The following is a 26059-nucleotide window of genomic DNA, read 5'->3' as shown; positions in this document are numbered from 1 at the left end:
TCTGATAGGGATTGGGATCCTGCAGCCCTATGTACAGTGAGTGAATAAGCATCAGGGCTGCTTGTGAGGTCAGGTGACACAGGAAGCTAAATGTAATTGGAATGAGCAGAACTGAGAGCTCACCCACCATCTATCTCCCAGCCTGGACTCCTGTGCTGCATCGTTCTCTTATCTTCAGTTCCTCCTGCTGACAGGCGGGAGGAGAGCAGGGGCTGAGGCAGGAGACGCTGTGTGAGTGTCCATCGCTGTGACTCCGCCCACATGCAACCTCTGACCTCTGTGGCCGGCTCCGTGCTGCTGCCTGCTGAAGCATGTGTAAGCTGTGATCAGACAGCAGCGCTGGCACACAGGAAACTCCACAGAGACCTGACACCTTCACAGCATGAAGATCGGCTGAGCAGGGTCAGTTCCAGTGAGCCTCCGGCAGTGGTTCAGGCATCAGTGCGCGTGCCCACAGAGAGGGCTCTGCGTGCCCTCTCTGGCACGCGTGCCATAGGTTCGCCACCACTGCTCTATGCCTTCCAAGTTTGATGGGCTTTATTACCCAGTGCTGCTTGCACATTGAACTTATCCCTACGCAGTTCATCACAGAATGGCCTAAGGTGGCCTTCTTCATCAACCTCCTTTCCGGAAAGGCCCCGGCATTGGTTACCCCCCTCTGGGAACGTCCTGGTCACGTCCAATATCACCACATTCCTCGCAGAATTCCGGTCTATCTTTGAGGAACCAGCCGGGCGTCATCTGCTGAAACCCCCTTTAAAAAAGGACTGTCTGGTCAGACCAAAGACACCCTGCATTGGACCTGCTGTCTTCCCCCAGTGGCCTGATCTCTCTGTCTACTCGGATTGACATCCGCTTCTCTGAACGCTGTGAGGAACAGCAAGTTGAACAGGCACAAGTCAGAGTCCAACGTCTACCCCACTTGGCTACGGTTTTTCAAAGTCCGCCTCTACCATCCTATGTGTCTGCTGCCGAGGAAACCATGCAGGTGGATAGAGCTCAGCTGACCTCTGCTTCTATTGTGCCAGCCCAGAACACTTTCTTCAGACTTGTCCAGTCCATCCTCAGCGTCTGAGAAATGCACGCACCTAGGGTTCTTGGAAGGAGTGTCCCTAGGAAAGAATAAAGCTTCTTCACAACTTAACCTGTCCTACTCAGCTCCGGAACAGGTAGCCAGGTTCAAGTTTCATGGATGCTGCCCTGGTATCCCAGTATCATTTTCCTGTGGCCCCCTTGACAAACCGCCATCTCGTCAGTCAGTTAACAGATCCTCTGTGATCCAGTCCATTACCACACCGAGCTTCTGTCTCTTCAAGTTGGGGAATATCCACAAGGAGAGACTATCAATTTATGTGCTTTTCTTCAGTGCTTTTTTCCCCCCAAAGCTTTATTTGGTCTGATTGAAAAAAAACATATATGTATGCACTGTTTGTATATGCAGTATAGATACAGACAGCAATAAAAGAAGCAACAATTTCTCATATATTGTCGACCTTTGTTCTATTACAAAGTTCCAGTATCAACCAATAATATGTGGATGCAACTAGTGCTGGATCCTACCAAACTGACTGCAGTACTTCAGTGGCCTCGCCCAGTAGGACTTTGTGCTATACAGGGATTCCTGGCTTTTGCCAATTATTAAGGACAATTTATACCACATTTCTCCTGTCTGGTCTCTCCCATAGTGGCGTTGACTTAAAAAAAGAAGTCAATCCTAAGCTCTGGCCCCCGGCGGCTGAAGAAGCATTTTCCAAGCTTAGTCTGCCAGGTCTGTTGTCTGCTCCACGTCTTGCCAGCCTGTTCTTCCTCCAGATCTTCCGGCTTCACGGCCTTCCTCAGCACACCGTCTCAAACCGTGGGGTTCAGTTTGTTTCCAAGCTCTGGCGGTCCCTGTGCAGTCAACTTCTAGTGAAGCTGGATTTCTCCTCCGCATACCATACCATCCTCCGCATACCAGCTGGATTTCTCCTCTGCATACCATCTGGTTAAAGACTCTGGGCTGTTGACTCTGTCATTTTGTCTCTGCCCATCAAGACTGGTTCATTCTGTTGCTATGGGTGGAGTTTTTCCCACAACTCCTTGGACTCAGAATTTGCCGGCTCCGCTCCATTCTTCATTGTCTATGGACAGCACCCACGCCATCCTCTTCCTGTGTTTTCGGATGTTCCTGCCGTGGAAGAGTTGGTCTAGGATCTGAAGTCTATCTGGGAGCAGACTCGATGTCTCCTTACTCCAGGTGTCTGCTCGAACCAAGACCCAGGCCGACAAAAGACACAGGCGTCCTCCAACCTTCGCACCAGGTTACAAAGTGTGGCTGTCCTCCAGGTATATTCGGCTGAAGATCACCAGCTAAAAGCTTGGTCCATGTTTCCTGGGTCCATTTGAGGTGCTGAAGCGATCTTCCTCCCTGCAAGCGCATCCTAAACTCCTTCCACGTTTCCCTTCTGAAGCCTGTCATCCTGAACCGCTTCTCCTGGCAGCTACCACCTCCTGCTCCTGAGGCGGATTCCTCTGACATCTCTGAAGTAAAAGAGGTCCTGGATATGAATTTGGTTAGAGGGAAGCTGTTCTTTCTTGTAGACTGGAGGGGTTTCAGGTCTTGGGAACCTGATGACATCCTCAATCGTGGTCTTTTGCAGAGGTTCCTCAAGACCAAGAAGAGGGGGAGGCCGAAAGGTGGGGGTACTGTCACGGGTGCCCCTGTGCCCCCATGTTCTGAGCCTGTGCCCCGGAGCCCGGCAGCTTCTCTTACCTTGCCACACTCCAGCGACGGTCTCCTTGCTCTAGGACGCGTGCGCACCGGCCGTTTAAATTTTAAAGGGCCAGGGCACCAATGATTGGTGCTGGCTGATTGCCTTTCTAGCCCCTTCCTGTATCCTTTGCTAGATCTCTGCCTCTAAGAAAGCGTTCCTGCTGTTGTTCCTGCGATTGTGATTTCGCATTGTGACCTCGATTCCTGTACCTGAATAATATTCTCTGCCGCCTGTCCTGACCTTCTGCTTCGTCCTTGACTCCGATCTTGTGCCGCATGTCCTGACCACGACTCCGCCTCACAAGTCTGTACCTCACCTTGGCCGCCACCACTGACAAAGTGGTACCACGCCGCAGCAAGTCCCACCCACTTTGTGGCGGGCTTTGGTGAAAACCGGGTGCCACTTAGACTCCACTCCCAGGTGTAGGCTTATGTCATCGTCTGCAGTGGTACAGAGGGTCCACTACCCCTGATCTTGACAGTCAGTTATTTGTGGCATATTTCCAGTATGTCTGAATTATGCAGGACCCACCACCTCCAGAACAAGGTCCACCTTGGTTGTGTGGAATTTGTAAAAGCACAAGTGACTACTTTTTGGCTGTATTCTGAAATGAAGGGGTATTACCACAGATTACCACGCATTCTCTAATTCACTGTTATTAACAAAAATACAGCATTTCACGGATATAATTCTAACCTGTCTCTATCAGTCCAGGTTACAATTTTGATTGTCCCTGGATATGACTGTAAATTTTCTGACTATGGTCAGATTCTTCTCCTGAATAGCTTCCCATATCTGGACAATGCAGTGCTTTCTGCCTCCTGCCCCTCCCCACCTGCATTACAAGACCAACTCAGGCACAGGCAGAGACTTACTCTACAAGCTACAGACAAGATAAGATCTTTATAGCAGAGCTGACTCTGTGTTTTATTGATTAGGTGAGTTAGCAGAGCGGAGGGTCTCATTATGTTTTATATCCATCTCATAATCTCTAATCTGTCCCATCTCGCTTTTTCTTTGAGTCAAATACTAGTGAATGTTAAGAAGTTAAATAAAAACGTAGGTAAACCCTGAACCCTGATAATCTAGCCACATTGTCAGCATTTCATAGCCCAAGGGAATCATGAAGTGCACACTCAGGAATTTTACAATCACCATCACTAAGTGATAGCAGCTAAAACAGCAATAAAACTGAATCAAATTGTAAAGTAAGAAAGTTAAAATTATCTTTATTATGTAAACATCACTAGGGGGATTAACATTTGAGAACTTTCTTTCAAGTGCAAACCCCTTTAACTCCCGAAGAAAAAACGCTGAAGCCAACTCTGCATTAATAAGAAACTAGTTCTGCAGATGCAGGTCCCAGAGGCTGATCCACATCTACCAATCATTTAAGGCATATACAGAGGAACTAAAATGAGAAACCCTATTTAATTTCAGCCCAAATTAAGCTCGGCCTGTCTATAGACCTTGGGTAAGTTAAGAGCAGTTGCAACACCCAGCACCAACATATAAACCAGACAGCTCTGTCCGTTGTGTATCAGCTGGATGGTGAAACTGTAGACGCAGCCCTCATTCAGGTCTCATGCACACAGGGTTGGTTCCATGGTTTCAGTAGGCCCCTGGGCGACGGAGCCTCACTAAGCTACTTTGTAGTGAACTCACATGGCGCCATTATTCAAAACTAAAACTCCTGTTCCCTAAAATATTCCCTAGTTTATCATACCAAACAGCCCCCTCAGGGTTATTTTACATAAAGCTCCCTTCATCCAATACGAAATTATTATATATGGCCCCCCCCCTCACCCCCATGGATTCCTAATCTACAGCCTTATGTGGGCCCCCCAGCAACTCTGGGCCCAGGTATGCCCAGCGCTAGCACCAGCCCTGCATGTACATGACGGTGTGCTTCACTTGCTATGAATAGGCCAGTAGTAAGTTACGTGCATAGAAAACACCTTTTATAGAAACCGGACCGGATTCAGTGGATATGTCTTCGGCTTCTGGGCCTGCGCCGCTGTCCTGAATGGAAGGCATTAGCACCTCAGGAAGATGGGCGCCAAAAATAATAAAAAACTGATCTAAATCAGAAAACACATGTATATTATTAGTATGGATAGTGCAGCTCAGCTTGTCTCCATGACTTCCAAGGGCTACTGTTCACACGACACAATAGTTATCAGTATTTACTGTAACAGACTACTTCACCGCATACTGTGACCTTCTCATGATGGCTGACTGAGCACACCGCTACGTGTACTAGGCAGAGCTCTGACGTCATGACGCTCCTGACGTAGCTGCAGCTCTGGCCGTGTGTAGCGTGGGTTCCCGCAGCCATTGCAGCTCAGAGAGGTCCTTGCTTGAGTGTCACGGCGCAGGCTCGCTGCAGCGCAGCCGCTCTGAGGTGAGTGCCCTACCGCGCAATCTCCAGCTATCTCAGCCCTGCTGGCGCAGCCGCAACACGGAGCTCGGGCTCCGGGGCTCAGCCAGCAGCTCCGCCCCGCACAGCGCTAGCCGGGGACAACTGGGGGAAGTGGGGTGCTGGGAAACGGCCAGTGCGCTACGAAAAGGCGGGGAGGAGGCTGCGGGCCTAGTTAGGCCCTGTGAGTGCCGCCAGCTTTGGGGTGGAAGCGGCCTTGTCTGTGGTGCTAGTTTGAAGCGGACAAGGCCGAGTGTTGGCGCCTGTGTGTCCAGTGCTGCATCATGTGCGGGGCCACTGCTATGGATGGCGGCACAGCTTGCAGGCCATTGTGTTATGCACGATGTCCCCATCACCTGATATGTCACCGCTGCTATTCCTATGCGGCAGCTGCTGCTATCACATCATCCAGGTGTTTGCTTCCAGCCAATGGGGATATGTGCTGTACTGTACATTCACTGCTGTACCTGCTGCTTTCCTTTCAGGATATTGTATGTTTGATATATTAGTGTATATCCACACCCCAGAGAATATGGACTGACTGACTGGCTGTGATGTATAGATACATATTATGTGCTGTGTACCTATAATTGCCATTGTTTATATTGTGTCAGCGCTGTACAGCGGTTGTCTTGTCATGATTCACATTACTCCTTTTACTTTGGACCCATAGAAACCCACCAGCAGATGGCTCATCCTCACTGTTACATCCCCTACACAGCTAATACTGCAACAGGGAATTGGGTTTATTATTGGATGGTAAAAAAAATCTAACATCCATCATGATAAACCAGGGACACTTGCATATCTAGGCACTGTGACACTGGTAATATTCTTATATTTGTTATCCATGGCCTTCTTCCTTCTAAAATCCACTTTTATTTATTCTACTGACCCTGAAGGACTTCTGGGGTGTTACCAGAGCCTTTCTGTGCTGTATTACATTGGAAGTGGGAGAGAGCAGGGGAAGGCTGAGACATGTTCTCCCTAGTGCAGTGGTGGCGAACCTATGGCACGGGTGCCAGAGGTGGCACTCGGAGCCCTTTCTTTGGGCACTCAGGCCAATTTCACTACACAGGACCAAATCCACCATATCTTCCTGCAGTCCCAAACAACTTAAAGGATGCTGCTCTCAGTTCTATTTTAAAGTGACAAATGTCTTTGGAGGTCATCCTGTTGGACCCACCATTCTTCCTGGAGAGACGCTACAATGATTGTCTGAATTTGCCCACCTTCTTTCAACGGCATTGGTGGCCTTAGCAGAGCCAATACAATTGAATGATGTTGAAGAACAGGTAGCAATAAGTTACTGCTAGAAATGCCGTGTTGGCACTTCATGGTAAATAAGTGGATTTTCGTTGTAGTTTGGACACTCGGTCTCTGAAAGGTTCTCCATCACTGCCCTAGTGTAACAGTCTGAAAAGGAGCTGCTCCCCCAGAGCCTCTCATGCTCATAAGTATAATTTTAAAAGTAGATTTTCATTGACATAGTATTTTCCTACAAACAATATTTCTCACCCTCCATTCACTACTATGTGACTAAGGGTGCCTGCCTAAAAGATGGGGGTTTTTTTCTTCTGCCTTCAAACTACAGATCTTTTCCAATTTGCGGGCAGTATTTTCATAATGGCAAATAAATCTTTATATTGCACCATGATATACTGCAGAACTGCTAACTAGAGCTAACAATCTATGAAGACAGGAGGTATAAGAGCTTGTAAAATGGTCCAGCCATTTTTAATACATGTAGGCATCACATGCACCTTACTGCCATGTGATATATCGGTCGGCTGCAGATGCATCGAGAGGTCTCACAGATGAGCCCTCTCCATACAAGGTTGGTGTTTGTTGCATATTGCAGCAAACAACCAGGATCGGTGCTAGCAGACGATGTGTAAAATCTCCATATACTTGTCGTATTGTAGTATAGCAATATATGGTAAGATCAATCAGACATCCTAGGGGTAAAGTACCCTAGGTGGCGAACCTATGGCACAGGTGCCAGAGGTGGCACTCAGAGCCCTTTCTCTGGGCACTCAGGCCATCGCCCAGGTGTTGACAGAAGAGCATTATCTTTGGAAGTCATCCTGCTGGACCCACTATTCTTCCTGCACAGAGAGACCCTGGAGAGAAGCTACAATGAGAGTCTGATTTTGTCCTCCTTCCTTCAACTGTATTGGTGGCCTAAGGTGGCCGATACGATTGAGTGATGTAGAAGAACTGGTAGCAATAAGTTGCAGCTTTAAATGCCATGTTGGCACTTAACGGTAATGCAAAGCAATTGATGGCTGTTGCTGGTCCAAACCCCTGTGGAGTCACATTGTATTACCTACCAACTGATCCACATATACAGACGTCACTCGCACAACATCCACATATACAGACGTCACTCGCACAACATGTCTGCCTACTGTAATTTTAACATTTCCATAGACACCTAATGGGAGGGCAGAGCCACAAACGGACCTTCTGTGTTAGGGCACTAGACCCTAATACACAGAGCTGAGGGAATCACAGCTGTGTGTATAAGCACATAGCAGTATATGGGGACATGAGCTATCAGTGAAAAATGTTTGTGTGTATGAGAGCTAATAGAGCTTTAACCCCTTAACGCCACAGCCTTTTTTCGTTGTTGCGTCTTCATTTTTCACTCCCCACCTTCAAAAATCTATAACTTTTTTATTTTTCCATGTAAAGAGCTGTGTGATGGCTTATTTTCTGCGTAACAAATTACACTTCAAAATGGGAAAGCGGGAAAAAAATTCCAAATGCAGGGAAATTGGTAAAAAAACGCATTTGTGCCGTATTCTTGTGGGCTTGGATTTTACAGATTTCACTGTACGCCCCAAATGTCTACTTTATTCTTTGGGTCGGTAGGATTACGTGAAAACCAAATTTGTATAGGTTTTCATTCATTTAAAAAAAAATTAAAACCTCCTGTACAAATTTTTTTTTTTTTATTTTGACGGAGCTTTGGGAGGTGTGGTTTTTGCGGATTTTGATGACGTTTACAATATTAGCATTTTTAGGACTGTGCGATCTTTTGATAACTTCTTTTTAAAGAATTTTTAATTTTTTGTAAAATGGCAAAAAAGTGCCATTTTCGACTTTGGCTGTGATTTTCCGTTAAGGGGTTACATGCTGTGGAAAAACCGTTATCATATTTTTATAGATCTGGCATTTTCGGATGCGGCGATACCTGATGTGTTTATTATTTTTACTGTTTATATTTATATCAGTGCTGGGGAAAGGGGGGTGATTTGTGTTTTTAGTTTTTTTTTATAATTTTTAACTTTTTTATTTTTACTAGGGTACTTTAACCCTTGGTTGTCTGTACGATCCTATCATATACTGCCATACTTCAGTATGGCAGTGTATGTGGATTTTTCTCCCCATTCATTACAATGTCCTATCAGCTATCATGAATAAGTTAACCCGAAGTAGCCTTGGGTCTTTGGAAGACCCGAGGCTACCGTGGCGACGGATCGCCGCTCCCTGATGATGTCACGGGGAGTGACGATCCTCAGAAAGATGCCGGCAAAATGGAGCAAAGACTTACCGGCTATGGAGAGGGCTCCGCCACTGAGCCCTCTCCATGCACCCACACCCGGCATGTGACGTAATACTACGTCACATGTCGGTAAGGGGTTAAAGGAAGCCTACCACAACAGATCTACCTATTAAATCCGGTGGTTGGTGCCCTTTTTGGGCTAATCGTTTACTGCACTCTATCTTTTATCGGGGTAATATGCAAATTTTCTACAGAGACTACTGGGGTAGCCAGAGCTGCGGCTACATGGTGTGGCTACTCCATGCCTCTTTAATCCTCTTACCCAGATATTTTCAGCGAGGAGCTGTGCACACTCATCCGCAAAGTCGGAGTTCTGTGCAGGGTGACCGCCATGCGTTTTCTGCTCTGAGGCCGGAGCTACTGCGCATAAACAGAACGCAGGCTTTGCGGGCGAGCGTTCACCTCCTCCTAGCTGCCCCTTGAAGATATCTGAGTAAACGGATCAAAGAGGCTACTGGGGTGTGGAGTAGCCCTGCAGTGTAGCCTCAGTTCTGGCTACTTCATGCCCAGTAGCCACGACAATTTGCATGTTACCCTGATAAAATAAAGATAGAGTGGAGTAAAGGATTAACCCTAAAAAGGGCTATTTTTACAAACAGTAAATGCACCTACCACCGGATCTGGTGGTAGATTTCCTTTAAAATATATCAGTGTGTGTTTCACAACGTATGTTAAACTAAGGGCACTAAAGCGAGTCACCTCCCGATCTCGCAAATCCACAGTCAATACAAGCAATTAGTACCACTTAGCAGAATATCCACAAAACCACTACACTCACCGGCCACTTTATTAGGTACACCATGCTAGTAACGGGTTGGACCCCCTTTTGCCTTCAGAACTGCCTCAATTCTTCGTGGCATAGATTCAACAAGGTGCTGGAAGCATTTCTCAGAGATTTTGGTCCATATTGACATGATGGCATCACACAGTTGCCGCGGATTTGTCGGCTGCACATCCATGATGCGAATCTCCCGTTCCACCACATCCCAAAGATGCTCTATTGGATTGAGATCTGGTGACTGTGGAGGCCATTTGAGTACAGTGAACTCATTGTCATGTTCAAGAAACCAGTCTGAGATGATTCCAGATTTATGACATGGCACATTATCCTGCTGAAAGTAGCCATCAGATGTTGGGTACATTGTGGTCATAAAGGGATGGACATGGTCAGCAACAATACTCAGGTAGGCTGTGGCGTTGCAACGATGCTCAATTGGTACCAAGGGGCCCAAAGAGTGCCAAGAAAATATTCCCCACACCATGACACCACCACCACCAGCCTGAACCGTTGATACAAGGCAGGATGGATCCATGCTTTCATGTTGTTGATGCCAAATTCTGACCCTACCATCCGAATGTCACAGCAGAAATCGAGACTCAACAGACCAGGCAACGTTTTTCCAATCTTCTACTGTCCAATTTCGATGAGCTTGTGCAAATTGTAGCCTCAGTTTCCTGTTCTTAGCTGAAAGGAGTTCGACGTACTGTGCGTTCAGAGATGCTCTTCTGCCTACCTTGGTTGTAACGGGTGGCGATTTGAGTCACTGTTGCCTTTCTATCAGCTTGAACCAGTCTGCCCATTCTCCTCTGACCTCTGGCATCAACAAGGCATTTCCGCCCACAGAACTGCCGCTCACTGGATGTTTTTTCTTTTTCGGACCATTCTCTGTAAACACTAGAGATGGTTGTGCGTGAAAATCCCAGTAGATCAGCAGTTTCTGAAATACTCAGACCAGCCCTTCTGGCACCAACAACCATGCCACGTTCAAAGGCACTCAAATCACCTTTCTTCCCCATACTGATGCTCGGTTTGAACTGCAGGAGATTGTCTTGACCATGTCTAGATGCCTAAATGCACTGGGGGACATTTACTTAAAGTGTCGGTGTCTGCATTGGCTTTGTTACCGACCTGCTCTCGGAAAGAAGACACACATTTAATATTGTAGAGCTGTGCAGAGACATTTCTGTCGCCGGGACCATTTTCTGTCCCGAGCACCAGAAATATGTCCAACAGTCCCTGCTAGACCAGTTTTCATTTGGTCTACTTTCCGCCAGTTTACAGCGCCCAAAAATGACTGTGACACATATTAATTCTGTCTGAGTTTCCACTCCGCCAAAGCCACGTCCCTTTTCGGAGAAGAGTCGGAGCAGACGTAAAAAGTCATTTTTTCTGTCCCCGACAGCTAATAAATAGGTCTGAGAGCAGAACATGTGGTGAGAGCGCCGCAAAACTGGCGGAAACACCATAGTAAATGTCCCCCACTGAGTTGACGCCATGTGATTGGCTGATTAGAAATTAAGTGTTAACGAGCAGTTGGACAGGTGTACATATGAATGTGTATATATGAATAAGGAATCCTGGAAAATCCCACATGTGTCTATTAGTTATCAGTAGTAAATGGTGCTACTGGATACTTTATAATTCTGAAGATTTAGTTTTTCATTGTAATTGTTAAAATGAAATGATTTTCCTTATGCCCTTAAAGTGAACCTGTCACCAGGAATACAATTTTTAAACTGGTGACAGTTACCAATAGCCTATGCTGCAGGCAGCTGCATCAGTAGCCTGTGTTGCAGTCCTCTACTCACCACTTTCCTCCCCTGCCTGCTCAGTGCATATGCATAGGCATTTAAAAAAAAAATCAGAGTAGCAAAGGCTATTGGAACCTGTCACCAACTATAAACTGCATTCCTGGTGACAGATTTGCCTCAGGCACTTGCACAGTAAGCACTTCTGGTTTACTGCACTAGTGCTGAGGGAGCAGGGGTAGGGGAAGGGTACATTCACACGCGGTATGCCTGCTGTGCGGGCATACCGCCGTATGCTGGAGAGGAGGTGGTGACACCTCCTCCGTCCGTAGAGAATAGCAGCGCACGGCCGCACACACGCTGAAAGATAAAGCATGCTCTATCTTTTCGCGGTGTGCGGGCCGGATCGGTGCCACACATGTATGGCACCGTATCTGCGCTGTGCCGCTATTGCCGTCTATGGGGACGTACATGCGGCTGCATGTACGTCCCCGCAGACGACCATGTGATTGAGTCCTAAGACATTATACCAGTCTGTAAAGCCAGATCACAGGCTATATTTAAAAGTTGATTTTAGTAGTAAGGAGGCCATGGATAACAAATATAAGAAGATTTCCACAGTCACAGTTCCTGAATCTGAGTAACTGTCACTGGTTATCATGATGTATTTTGATGGTAGATTTCCTTTAAGAATCTATTGGATATTGTATGCATTTATAGTGTGTGTAAAATATATACATTTATATATATTTCAAGGATTGATGTGAAAAATGAAAATTAATTCAATTTCAGCTTTGACAGTGTAAATATGAGCCTGACATTAGATACTTGTGGTTGAGTCTCTGCAGGACTGTTTCTCATCTTTCAATTGCTAATGTTTCCTTGTGATAAGATGCTGTAACGTAAGATAGATTTGGGTGTGAGGCTTTATGTCCTACTGAAGGAGGTGGAAGAACGGCAACTCATGTTATCTGGCAAAAGCGGACGGTACTGCATTAGAAGCTTGTTGCAATTTTTCTTTTGTAGTAGTAATACAGACACCATACTGAGTTTAGCTCTGCTTTAAATGGGTATTCCCACATAGACAAATTTCTTGAATATATCAGGATAGCAAAATAATACATTCTCCAATTCAATTTTATAAACCAGTGATGGCAAACCCTTTAGACTCCAAGTGCTTAAACTACAACCAAAACCCAGGTATTTTTTGCAAAGTGCCAATGCGTCAATGCTTGACAACATACTGGTAGTGGTTTATTAGGTCAATTTCTGATGACAGATTCCCCCTTAATTTGAGCAGAAGGACAATTATAGGGGTTTTCCCACGAAGGAAAGTTCTCACATCCCAATCCCCTAGTGATGGTAATACAATAAAGATAATTTTAACCCCTTACTTTACAATTTACTCAGTTTTATTGCTGTTTTAGCTTCTATCACTCCCTATGCTGCTCAGTGTAAAATCCCGGGGTGTGGGCGGGGCCTCTAAGCAGACACATTACTGTATTATCCATCTAGTTCTGTGGGGTGACAATGTGGCTACATTATCAGGGTACAAGGTGCATAAGGTACACTATATATGCGAATAGACTGCACCACTCGGACGTAAGTTTAATATCTGCTCAATTTCTGCCTATATGCAATGTTTTTGCAGAGAAAATTCTCAGATACCTTAAACATAAAATTGAACAAAAACTTCAAAATTGAGCAAAGAGTTAAAATTGTGCAAGTTTGAGATAAACCTTCCCCCTGTAGTAGCAATGGAGCCACATAACCACCACCTATATGGTGTTGCACACTCTGTGGTGTATTTTTTCTGCCATTGCGTGACTTAAGTGTTGCCTTTTTTTTTTTCTTACTAAAAACCGCAAAAAAGATGTTTGCGCAAAAATTTGTGACCATTATAAGCCAAGAAGCTACATAGGACTAATGATAAATCTCCCCCTTAGAGAGAGAGATGAGACAGATCAGAGATAATTTGCCTATTGCACACACGGCACTGCTACATCTCACTGACATGTGCCTGCCTTCCTCTTGCTCCGGATCACTTATCTTCTGCACACCTTGTTGTAACACAGCCCTGATTACTAACGAGTTGTTTACCTGTGTGACATCACATGACCAGGGACAGGTTTCTTTGACATGGAAGCTTTCTAAAGAATGCCAGCAAGCAGAGATCTAGAAAACTTAGGAATTGATACAGAAAATATACTGGAGAGTTGTAAAACATTTCATCATACTAACAATTCCGAAAATGAGACTATTCCTTTTAAGTCTTCAGACACTCCCTCTTATGATTTACAGTTTTTAAATTGTTCACAAAGGTTTTTCAGAACAAATGCTTATAGCCTTTAATAAAAACAAGTATGTTACAAGTCTTATTGTTACTATAACGAAAAAACTTGTGTACACACTTCTTGCTTTGTACTTGGAGCACCTCATACAAAACATAGACGTGCAACATATGCAACCATGGCTTTTCTATCCTTCAGGCACTACTGGTGTAAAAGCTACAACACAGGCTTACTCCAATTAAAGCCCATCTCCAGAGTTTATACCTCATTAAAATACCATCCTTCGGGACGTGGCATTGTTTAGTCAAATAAAAAAAAAAATCTTTTTTTATGAATGTTAATGAAGTCCTATAACCATCCATATTTGTAGGATTACTTTCTGTTCTCTGTTTTGACCATTCTTTGTTTTTGGCTTCCAACACCTGATGCCAAGAATTGATGGTGTAACATAACATAGAGGTGACTTTCATTTACAAATACCAATGTACCACTGGTCTGAATACCCTAATGGAGGCTTATGGCAGATACCATACTCTCATAGGTTATGATAAAATAGTGAAGTCCAATAGATAATTTTTTCCTTTTTTTGTGCAATACCTTACAAATTTTTGCAGTATCTTTTCATGACACATAGGGCTAGTTAAAAATAATACACATGTATGACTATGGGGTCGCACTCTCTGCTGTTGTTTGCACGGCCACTGTCCAAGCTGCCTGTCACAACCACAAAAATCAAAGTAGGTGCTGTTCCCGCTCTGTTGTATTTCTAGACAAAAGATTAGGGCCACGTGCGTATTGGATGTTCCTAAATATAAGAAACTCGGAATGATTAATGAGACCTGATTTTAAAAAAACAAAGGCATGTGGCAGACATTTCCATCAGAAAATTAGTTCATTATACAGGATATCATGTAATGGCTTAGCATCAAAACATACATGACATACACTCCCTTGCTGCTTTCTAAGGTATATGGTAATCCCACCAGAGTCCTACAAGACATAAACCACACACACTCTGCCCTCCACTACACAACCATGCCGAGGAAAACTGGAAGCAGCTACAAAGAGTTTGTTCCCATCCAACGTGAACATATCTTATAGGGACACTTTCTATTAGTAGAGGATCTAGTATTTTGGGACACAGTTATTACTCATCATAAGCCAGTGACTCAATGCTGTACGACTAGTATCCTTCCAAGACCTAATGATTACTTCAAATGCACAAAACAATACAAATCGGAAAAGTTTTATCATAATAACCTGAATTGTGTCATTCTTAATGCCAAGTAAACACACATGTGGAATCAAGAGTCCTGTGAATTCAGTGTTTATGCAAAAATTCTACTTCCTCAGACTTAAAAGGCAAGTGCCCAAATCCAGGGGAAGTATGTTTTTGTTGAAACTTGACATCTGTAGCAAGTATCTGGGATGGCCCCCTTATTATGGAACCTGGCAGGTGTAAAATAAACTTGGTGTAAAAATTTAGATTGTATAATGAAGTTCTCGGCACTGACAGCTGTATCAAAGAAGGATGATTGTACCTCCTTCCAGCCAGAATAGGATAGGTCAGGGATATCCCCACACCAGCTAGTAAATGCTTCATCAAATCGTCAAGAACCCACAGCACCCAACAGAGCTTCCAGTTTGGAACTGAACCTTAACCTTGAAAATAGTGAAACAAAGCTTTTCCAGGAACTCCAGACCCCTCGCACAACGCCTGAAAGGATTCTTTCCAGCTCTGAAAAGATGTGAGTAGAAAACTTAAAGAAAACCTACCATGAGCAATCTATCATCAGAGAAGATCTGATAGTAGATGCCTCCTGCTTGCCTCTGCTCTAATCTGTTATCTAAAAATCCTGGACCCTAACCTAACTTGTTAAAAACCTTTTCGTAATATGTAAATTAGATGCAGAGGCTACTGGGGCGTGTACTACCCAGGCCGGGCTCTGTAAACTAAGGTTATTACACTCCCAGTAGCCTCTGCAGTTAATAAAATAACTTATTTAACAGGTTAGATTCCAGGATTATTAAATTACAGATTAGGGCGGAGGCAGGCAAGAGGAATCTACCACTTTATATTTCCTTCTAATGGTAGATTCCTCATGATAGCTTTCCTTTTAATATGCACGTTACTCCGCGTTTGTATCGCAGGCAGGGAATGGAGGTGAGAAAACTGTGGATTGACCCACAAGGAGTCCTGAGAGATGCAGATAACGCCTCACCCTTTATAAGCTGGGATTGTGCAAAAATTCAGACCATAGCCAATGTACCTAAAGGAAAGAAATCTATTTCCGTATAAGAGGTTTGTCAATCCTTCATAAAAACTAACCAGTGCACCAGTTAATGCCACCACTGTGATAACCACATCTATATCCGATCATCCACCAGTTGGGAGGCTATAAATAGAAATACATATGGGGAACCGGCAAACCACCCCAGTGTTTGGGAGCCTGAAGGAGCTGGAGGCTAAATTAAGGTATACCCCCTGCCAATAAATGCAGTGTAGGAGCCAAACTAATTACTTAAACAAATATTTAAGTAGCAGAATGGGGTGCTGCAAGATGTTGGTAGACCTCCTGCTGTGCTTTACTCAAATTAGCAGGGGAGCTACATTAAGAGGGTAGTAATCTAGGAGATTCTGGGAAACCCAGATATTTAAATTGTGAGACCGCCATAATTGGGAAGGTTGAGGAATAAAACAGTACCTTTTACCCTGCAGTTTAATTGTATCCCAGTTAACCCAGATGATGACCCGAAATGTTCAACTAATTCCAGAAGGGAAGTGTGGGAGGGGCCGCCATCTGTCAGGTAAACCCTGGTCTTATCAATATACAAAGACACCTTTTCAGAGATCACACCCTTACTCAGGCCACAAATATCAGTGGAGTTAGATGGTTAGGATAAATTATAAAGGGTAATAAAGGACACCCCTGGTGCGTCCACTGCCGAGAAACGCAAGTTCATCCTAACCTCGGCACAATGGCCCCTCATAAAGCTGATAAACACAACAGGACTGTGGAGTCTGAGTTTTGATAAAATGAACCAACTCCGACACTACAAATCTATAATAAAGAATTATAAAATTTCCTTTAAATTTCTGTTCTATTCCTGATCTAAGAATTTAGGCCATGGGTTAACAACATTTCATTGGTCTAAAGGCCACTAAAGTCGTACTTGACTTTAAGGGGTCAAACCAATAACCAGGACACTAGATGCACCAGCAACCACAGTACAGCACAAAATGCCACTGGAGAGCAGCTTCTCTCCACCATGTGCTGCTTTTCTCTGTGTAAACAGAGCTGACAAGCACTTACCACGCCTGGGTCCTCTCCTGCCCTTCAGGCTGCTGTGCTCTGGGTAATCGGGACAACAAGTGGAGCAGCATCACACTGCAGCTTCTTCTCTACTCCATGTGCCGCTCTGCTCTGTATCCCACGCTGGTTGTGTGCATCGGCATCAGGACCTGAAGCAGAGCTGCCCCAGGCAACGTAGAGGACCTGGGAGAAGTACAGTATTGCTGACTCCTGGGTCCTCTCCTGCTCCCCTACGTCACTCTGCTTTGGGTCCTTCCACCAACACATACAACTAGTATCAGGAGTCAGGATACAGAGTGGAGCGGCAGGAGAGGGAGGATCCGGAGCAGAACTTCTCAGCTGCAGTCACCGCTATCTGGCCTCCTCCACCATTGAACGCTGCTACTGGGTATGGAAGCACTCATGGTCTCTGTTAGCGGGGTGCGGACTGCAATTGAGACCTGACTTTTAACAGCAGCTTGAGCTGGACATGACATTAAAAGCAGTGTATGTGTAAAGCATTTTTAAATTTTCACTTTCCAACACATGTAGAACCTGTAAGTCATCATAACTCGTATGCCCATATCCCTCTTAATAAAATTTTATTTTGAGATGTAATTTCAACTTGTTTTTTTTTCCTGCTTCTCTTATACCAAAAGGTCTCTCTAAATACATTATGGCACCTCAAAAATATTAAATATAACATTTTTGTAAAAGGAAAATGTCCACTGTGAGTAAAGCATATTAACATGTGCCCATGCATATATTTACAGTTGTGGCCAAGTTTCTGCTTTCATTTGAATGAATAAAAAATCTCTTCCAAAGTTCTGTGAAAATGTGCTGAGGAGTGTTTTTTATTTGCTTGAGATGAGCTACATTCAGAGGCTTCAGATGGGCATCATGTCTGAGGCCCCTATTGTCAGTTCTGTAGTACCTAGAAACATGCTTGTGGTCGCATATTAAAGATAAGACTCATCTTTCAGATCACATCAGGCTTGTGGTCCTATGATGCAGTCTGAAAGCTGATAATCTTGTTTCAGCTTGTTTCCAGGGTCTCCGAGGCATGTTCAGTATAGACCCACCCCTGCTCCCAAAAACACTCACTTTGCAAAAAAAAAAAACGATGAGCGTATTTGGGAGGGAGGGTTAGGGTAATCTGCTCGGTGCTGAACACGCCCAGGGGCCCAGGACACAAGCTGGTAGGGAAGTTTTTTGTTTTTCTTACAAATGTCAAAGTTTTATAAAAACTATTTGGGAATATGCTTTTTATTGTCTGGAGACGTGGGTGTCTGGTGGTAAAAGGTTCCATTTAATATGATGCCAAAAGCATGTCTAGATACTATAGTGAAGTTCGGGGCATATAAAGTGACACTCCCCCTGCCTCCTCTAAACTTCATCTCTGGCAAAATATGACTACTATTATTATTTTCACTTGCTAAATGGGGGATATTTCTGATATCTATGTAAAGAAGAACGCTGGTGCCCCTTGAGGTCGTCCTTTTATTAATCATAGTCGGAATGGCCTTCAGCTTATTCCTTTGTATATGACCCAACTGGAAGTCTGATTTTGTTCTCCTATATTGCATCTTTGTTTACAAACCGCCATTACCATTAATATTTTGTACCAGATAATCTAGGTTCGTCTCTATTAATGTCATCTTTTGATTTGCTTTGACAGTAAGCAACAATGGAGGATCACGCAGTTACCCAGACAGACAACCTCACGACCATTGAAGCGCATACAGTTGCTCATTCTGTGGCTCAGCAAGTTCAGCAAGTCCATGTTGCTACATATACAGACCATAGTATGCTGAGCGCCGATGAAGATTCTCCATCATCTCCTGAGGACACTTCTTATGATGACTCTGACATACTGAACTCTACCGCAGCTGATGAAATAACCGCACATCTGGCAGCTGCAGGTACAAGATTCTTTTTAGCTTGATATATTCTCCCTGAGATGTCCCTGGAGGAAATATATACCAAACTATTTTTGGGGAAGGAGCAGACTTAAATATAAATCTAAGAAATAGGTCTATAGTTTACAACTTTTTTTTTTTTTTTTTTTTATTATTATTTTTTTTTTTTTAATTTGAGCTGAGTTTGCCTTCTGTAACTTCTGCAGGTTGGTGCTCCAATAGAAGGCCTGATGCTGGAAGGTGATGACTGTTTGCTGTATTCAGAGAGCACATAAAATAAGTTAAAACGGCACATAAAATTCTGCAGCTTCAGGAATGAGCATGTCTATAAGGCAGGGTGCTACTAAATTCTCATTCCATTCAGTGAATCCCATATTGAGGAAAGGGGGGTCAAACCAAACAAACCTTCAGATAGAATTTGTTATGCTGATACAGGGACTGATCTTGGCTTGGTCTGTAACTAAGCGTTTTCTGCACAAAATAGATAAGTTCCTGCAAATTATGCTCTGGCGCTCCTCATGCCATCAGGCACTCTGTTATTATCTTAAGTATGCAAGCCTCCAGCATGCATGTCATTACCCAGACCGCCCTCTCCTTCCCCGAGAGCCGGCAAAGCAGCGCTCACTACGGCTCCCGAGAGCGTGGTGCCGTCTCCGGCTCTAGGAAATGGGGATAGGGAGGGCAGGCTGGGCCCTGTCATAATTAAGATAACAGAGCGTGGGGCCATCTGTGACGGCAAGAGGGGCACCAGAGCATATTTTAACTAAACTTTTTAACTAAAATTAAGGGAAGGGAGAGGAAAGAATGTGTAAAGGATCAGGGGACTTCGTCTGAATAGGGTGAATTGGGTGAAGGAGGGAGAAGTTGCCTATATTAATTCTTAGTGGAATATGTAACTAAATCCTGCCATACTTAAAGGGGTATTCCCATTTCCGCAAATTGTTTTTATGATAAGTTAAACAATTTTCCAGTATACTTTCTGTATCAATTCCTCACAGATTTCTAGACCTCTGCTTGCTGTCCTTCTATAGAAATCATCATTGTTCACTTCCAGTGGACAGAAATCTGACCCTGGTCACACGGGTGCACGGCTTGTTATATCACAGAGTTATCAGAGCTGTGTGATGTAACGAGCCATGCACCATGATTCCTGTCCAGTAGCAGTAAACATAGAAGCTTTCCATAGAATGACAGCAAGCAGAGATCTAGAAAACTGTAAGGAATTGATACAGAAAGTATATTGGAAAACTGTATAACTTTTTATCATAAAAAGAATGACATTAATTTGCTGTAATGGGAATACCCCTTTAAAGGGAACCTACCACCCCGATTCTACCTATGAATGGGACGTAAGGATAGCCCTTTTTGGGCTAATCCTCACGTCCCGGCTATCTTTTAGAAAAGTTTATTGCAGGCATATGCAAATTTATTTATCTGCGCGCCCTCATCCTAGTCCCCTGCGTTCTGCGCATGCCGGGGCCGGAGCTACTGTGCATGCGCAGAAGGCCGCAGATGCCGGGGGACTCGGACGGGGGCGTGCAGCTACGAGGAGCTGTGCGCCGAAGATTAAATGGTAGGCGGAGTAACGTGGCTACTGGGGCGTGGTGTAGCCGCGACTAGTAGCCTCATGTCTGGCTACTCCACGCCCCAGAATACGCATAAGTAAATTTGCATATGTCTGCAATAAACTTTTCTAAAAGATACCTGGGGCGTGAGGATTAGCCCAAAAAGGGCTATCCTCACATCCCATTCATCCACCTACCACCCCTTCTACCTTTTATAGGTAGAATCGGGTTGGTAAGTGCCCTTTAAGTAAAAAAAGGCTTCCTTATCATGTAGCATGCTATGCAGTTTATCAATAATCATGATCCAATGTAACTTGCATTTCACCAGTTGGGATAGTGTTTCTCCCCCATCCCCCACCCCCCAAGACATAGCTATTCCAATCTTTGGTTCAAGAATAAAAAGGGAGTAAATCTATACTGTGCGGACTTTAGACCAGGTATAGTTCCATTCAGTAGCGCCTGAACCAGGGACAGTTTTAGGTTAATTTTAGGTTGTATAGAATACAAAATATTAAATGTACATCTCCAAAAAATGTTTTACCTTAGGGCAATAACACCATATATGTGTGTGGTTGCCCTCCATATCGCGAGCTCTGAAGCATTGTGACGGCACTGTGGCAAAAATTCTTGCCAGGCGGGGAGGCACTATCTATCACTGATATAACTTTGAAATTCGCCTTCACTAAATTGGCGTTGATTAAAATTTTAAAGGTGTGCTACGCCATGTCTTGCCACTCTTGCACTGTCAGAGTTTTGGCAAAATGTTAAATGTTGTATTAGCATATACAATAAATGTGCCATGGAGGAATAACCTAACAATTGGAGTTCTAGGTTGTGCAAAGTTTGAACTTGACACTTATACACAGGATGGGTGTTATAGTTCTGACCACTGTGTCACCCGGTGAGGATGGGATCCTGTTGCTACCGCCCTTAAGAATGTGCATTACAGAATATTACTGGACCTATCCTGCAAATAAGTGATACGTTTAGGAATAGATTAATCTAATTTGAAGAAGAACAATGTATAAAATATGTTGTATGACAAAAATGCATTAAACTAACATCTGTCTGCGATGCATAATGCTCTGGCTGAATGATAAATGGCCAATTAAGGCCTGGCAAATACTTTCTGGAGAAGTCCTAGGGGCATTTCAGTAAATTCCTCCTCTGTAATATGATTCCCCATTGATAGAGAAAATTGGTAGTTCTTAAAATGGCTTTGAAAAGACAGATGCCTCCCCGAATTTTCAAGCTGTAAACTGCTGTTGTGCTGAATGCCATTCTGTTTACCCTTTTCCCATAGGAAGGAGTTTTTTTTAGGATGAGAGGAACAGTAATAAAGGTCTCAAGAGATGTATGTGGGGGGGTGGGAGGGGTTCTGCAATCAATTCAACTTTCCTTTTAAATACTTTGTAATACACCATAGTGAGCAAATCCTTAACCTCTGCCAAAAATAAAAAATGACTACTATACAATAATAACTATTGCGCTGTTGTGATGATGATCACCAGCCAAAGTGCCGGTCAGTCTTCAACAAATATCCCAGCAGGGGGTGCCATTGCTTCATGTAACGTCTTGTATCTGAGACTGAACATTGACTCTAAACCAATAGTGGATTTTTACCACCTGCAATGAGTGTTCATATTGCGTTCTTTTTCTTTACATTAAATATTTCCTACTATTACTATTCACATAGTGAAGCCTTCATTCACTATTACTATAAAGTTTTTATTTTATTTATTTTTTTCAAAACCTCTGTAGACTTCAAAAAACTGTTTTTCAGGCTTATGTACCTTTTGTGTGCCCACATTGTAAGTATGTTGATCGCAATGCTTTTTTCTTCTATTAAATTTAATGTATTGTTTTTTATGTACAGGTCCTGTTGGAATGGCAGCTGCAGCAGCGGTGGCCACTGGAAAGAAACGTAAGAAACCGCACATTTTTGAATCTAACCCTTCTATACGCAAGAGACAGCAGACTCGGCTATTGAGGTGAGTTCACTTAATCTCTCTTTTATCCTGTATTTGCACTTTTTATTTTTGTTACATAAAATTTTATTGCCTTCGAATGTGCACCAGAATCCTCAGGTATTGTACACATTTTTAAGCATGTAGAGAGCCATACAAACTTGCTAACTAAGCATATCTACCTCATGTGCTGTTCCTCACTGAACTATGGTCTTGTCCATTGTTTGCTGCCAGACTGTCATTGAGTGCAGATAGCAATAGAAAAAGACTGGCCAAATACTTCCCATAAAAGTAAATGGCAAGGTGTGGTAGCACTGAAAATAAACATCTAGCACAGGTACTTATTTTACAATTGTCTGTGTGAGGCCTAATGGCTAGTACACATTCAAGTTATTTTGTCAGTTTTTTTTGCATAATTTTTTGAGCCAATTCTAGAGTATTTACAATTTTGTTAGGTGATTTCTCATTCAACTTTCAGGAAGAAACAATTCATTTAGCAAATTTACGTTTTACTTGCAATTGCTGGATCACTACACAACCTACATCATCATCCTAATACAGTATGGCAAGATGTAATAGGTGCGCTTTACTAGGTCCCCAGCTGCAATCCCAAACTACTTTTTTCACTGCAGTATCTGGGTTGCACTTTCAAAAAGCTAACTGCAGGCACAGAAACACCCCCCCCCCCCCATGGCGAATATGGAGATGGCTCGAATTCTGAGGCCCCCCTCCCCATGTACGTTGGGAGCAATCTCATTCTAGTTTTTAAATAATTTTACACTATCACTTACTTCATCTTGCACTTAGACTTACACTTTTAATTGGACTTTTTTGGATGTGAGATACCTAATATGTTAATGATTTTACTTGTTTATTTTTAAATTAGTTCTAGGAAAAGGGCCTGAAATGACAGATTTTTAAGTCCTAGGTGGTCTGATCACTCATGCAATTTACAGAAATACAACTGTATTGGAGTATATTGTCTGCCTCTGGCAGACTGTAATACAAGATGCTGAATGACCGCTATGGAGGCCCTAAAAGAAAATCTTCCACTCAATAAAATTTAAAAAAAAACACTATAGATGCTGACCTGTCCTCCTCTTCTTCATCTTGATCCCAGCGCTTTAATCTTGACACACTGGAATCACTTTTGGACTCATAAAGGCAGGCCAGAGCCCAGGGATGCAATATCTGGCACTCCTGCCTGCTTTTAGAAGACTTTTTTTTTTTTAAGGTGATCCCAGCATGTCAAGATAGTTTGTTTGTTTGTTTGTTTGTTTTTTTTTTTACTTTTATTCAGGGGTAGGTTTTCCTTGAACAGCCTCCCAGTTGTCATGGTAACCAATTGGGACCCTCCAATGAATGGTGGCGCCCATATGTGGCAGACTCCCATCTGCTTTGCCAGTTGGTGGTTGTGGCAGGTAAATGTTACTTCCATGGATTAGCTAGATGGGAATTTTTCCATACGAAGACCACCAAGATCAAAGAACAATGAGGACCCAGGCAGCAAATGAAGTGTTCCAACAGGTTGGCCGTAAGGGTGGGGGATTACTCATTATTTTAATATGACGCTCTGGTCAATAGTCATGTAAACAGTTTTCTCCCAGATGTGCATCATTTTCACTATACATAATTTAAAACTGAAATTTTGGGATTTTTGTTTTTGTCTCCAGGAAACTAAGGGCAACTCTGGATGAGTACACCACTAGGGTCGGCCAGCAGGCAATTGTCCTGTGCATTTCCCCTTCTAAACCCAACCCTGTTTTTAAAGTATTTGGAGCAGCACCTTTGGAGAATGTGGTAAGTTTTGCTGTTTATTAAAGTTATCTTTTTAGTAACAATTTTCCTGTTTTTAAAATGTTGTTAAGAAGACCCTGCATTCTATGTATTGCACTGCTGTGACATGGGAGGGCATGCCCTACATGTGCATAGTGGGTTGACAGCTAGCACTGCAGTCTTCTAAGCAAACCGTTTCAGTGGCATCAACAGATTTCGTAGCTGTATAATCCACTTCTCATCAGTACTAGTAGGGATGTAGAATACAGGCGGTCCCCTACTTAAGGACACCCGACTTACAGACAACCCATAGTTACAGACGGACCCCTCTGCCCACTGTGACCTCTGGTGAAGCTCTCTGGATGCTTTAAAATAGTCCCAGATTGCAATAATCAGCTTAAAATTGTCTGCAATGAAGCTTTATTGATAATTCTTGGTCCTATTACAGCAAAAAAATTTGAAACTCCAATTGTCACTGGGGCAAAAAAAAAAAATTGTCGGGAACTACAATGATAAAATATACAGTTTCGACTTACATACAAATTCAACTTAAGAACAAACCTACAGTCCCTATCTTGTATGTAACCCGGGGACTGCCTGTATTGTATCAGATTCTCCTTTTGGTAGATTCTGTACCAGTGAATTTTAAAAACTGAATCTTCCTTTGGTATTTAGTCATTCTTGCTGCCGCTACTAAATTATATTACTTAAGGTTTCATCATTATTTCCTCCTTGTTCAGCCATCAGAGCCACAGAGGACGGTGTATTTTTAGCTGGCAGCTGAGCTGTCAGAGTTGCCTTTGAGCCCTGGGGCTGTCACGTTACTAGGCACAGAGAAGCAGAGAGGTGCATTCATGTCTGTTTACCTCCCACTTTCTCCCCTAGGTACGCAAGTATAAGAGTATGATCCTGGAGGACTTGGAAACTGCATTGGCAGAGCATGCACCTGTCCAACAAGACATCAACTCTGATCTCCCCCCTCTCACTATAGATGGCATTCCAGTGTCTGTGGACAAGATGACACAGGTGAGTAGCAGTCTGCCAGTGCGCAAGGACTGCCCTCCCCCCCCCCCCCCCAACAGTATTATGAAGTCCGAGCCTATGGTGCACAGCACATCTTACCATGCTACCCTTTGGAAAACAAAAAAGTTGTCAAGCTTGAAATAAATTTGGAAACTGCAGCATTACCCTATTACTCTCAAATCAGACTATGGCAGTGATGGCTAACCTATGGCACTGGTGCCAGAGGTGGCACTCGGAGCCCTTTCTGTGGGCACTCAGGCCATCACCAGAGATGACTCCAGGTATCTTCCTGCAGTCCCAGACAGCCCAGGACTTGCTGTGCACAGAGCTATTTTAAAGTGACAGCTGTACCTGGGACTATTTTCTGCTTTATTGGTGCCTCAGGGTGCTGGTATCAATGAAAACTGTGACAGAGAAGGAAGTATAAATCACAAATAAAATTTCTGTGTTGGCACTTTGCGATAAATAAGCAGGTCTTTGTTGTAGTTTGGGCACTCGGTCTCTAAATGGTCCGCCATCACTGGACTATGGTAAAGTACATTCCTTGGGCTTGAAGGGGTATTCCCATATCAGCAAATACATTTATTTTTTGTATAATGAAAAGTTATACAATTTTCCAATATACTTTCAGTATCAATTCCTCATGGTTTTCCAGATCTCTGCTTGCTGTCATCCTATGGACACAGATATGACCATGGTCACACAGGTGCGCAGTTCAACCACAAGCTCTGATTTCTCACTGTGGAACTAACGAGCTGTACACATGTGACCATGATTTCTGTACGCTTGCTATAGAATGGCAGCAAGCAGAGATCTAGAAAACCGTGAGAAATTAATACAGAAGGTATGGTAGAAAAATGTATAATTTTCCATTATTCAAACAATAAAATTTATTTGCCAAAATGAATACCCCTTTAACCTCTTAACGCTCAGCGTCCGATATATCGGACGCT

At 43.6% G+C, this 26059-nt stretch overlaps 1 protein-coding gene across 3 annotated transcripts in view; it reads left to right on the top strand.

Moving 5' to 3' along the window:
- Nucleotides 1-4996: 4996 nt before the first annotated feature.
- NRF1 (nuclear respiratory factor 1) overlaps nucleotides 4997-26059 on the top strand; it is a 42004-nt gene continuing 20941 nt past the window's right edge. For 2 of the 3 annotated variants that reach the window (XM_072147513.1, XM_072147512.1), the window contains exons 1-5: nucleotides 4998-5157; nucleotides 18535-18778; nucleotides 22217-22331; nucleotides 23981-24107; nucleotides 24969-25109. In XM_072147513.1, the coding sequence (XP_072003614.1) occupies nucleotides 18544-18778; nucleotides 22217-22331; nucleotides 23981-24107; nucleotides 24969-25109 (618 nt within the window). In that variant the 5' untranslated portion in view covers nucleotides 4998-5157; nucleotides 18535-18543. Of the gene's footprint in view, nucleotides 5158-18534; nucleotides 18779-22216; nucleotides 22332-23980; nucleotides 24108-24968; nucleotides 25110-26059 lie in introns of all 3 variants that reach the window. The other variant, XM_072147514.1, reaches the window with a different exon arrangement.

This window comes from Engystomops pustulosus, chromosome 4 (assembly GCF_040894005.1).
Source record: "Engystomops pustulosus chromosome 4, aEngPut4.maternal, whole genome shotgun sequence".
Classification (NCBI taxonomy): domain Eukaryota; kingdom Metazoa; phylum Chordata; class Amphibia; order Anura; family Leptodactylidae; genus Engystomops; species Engystomops pustulosus.
This window is presented reverse-complemented; position numbering and strand designations above follow the sequence as displayed.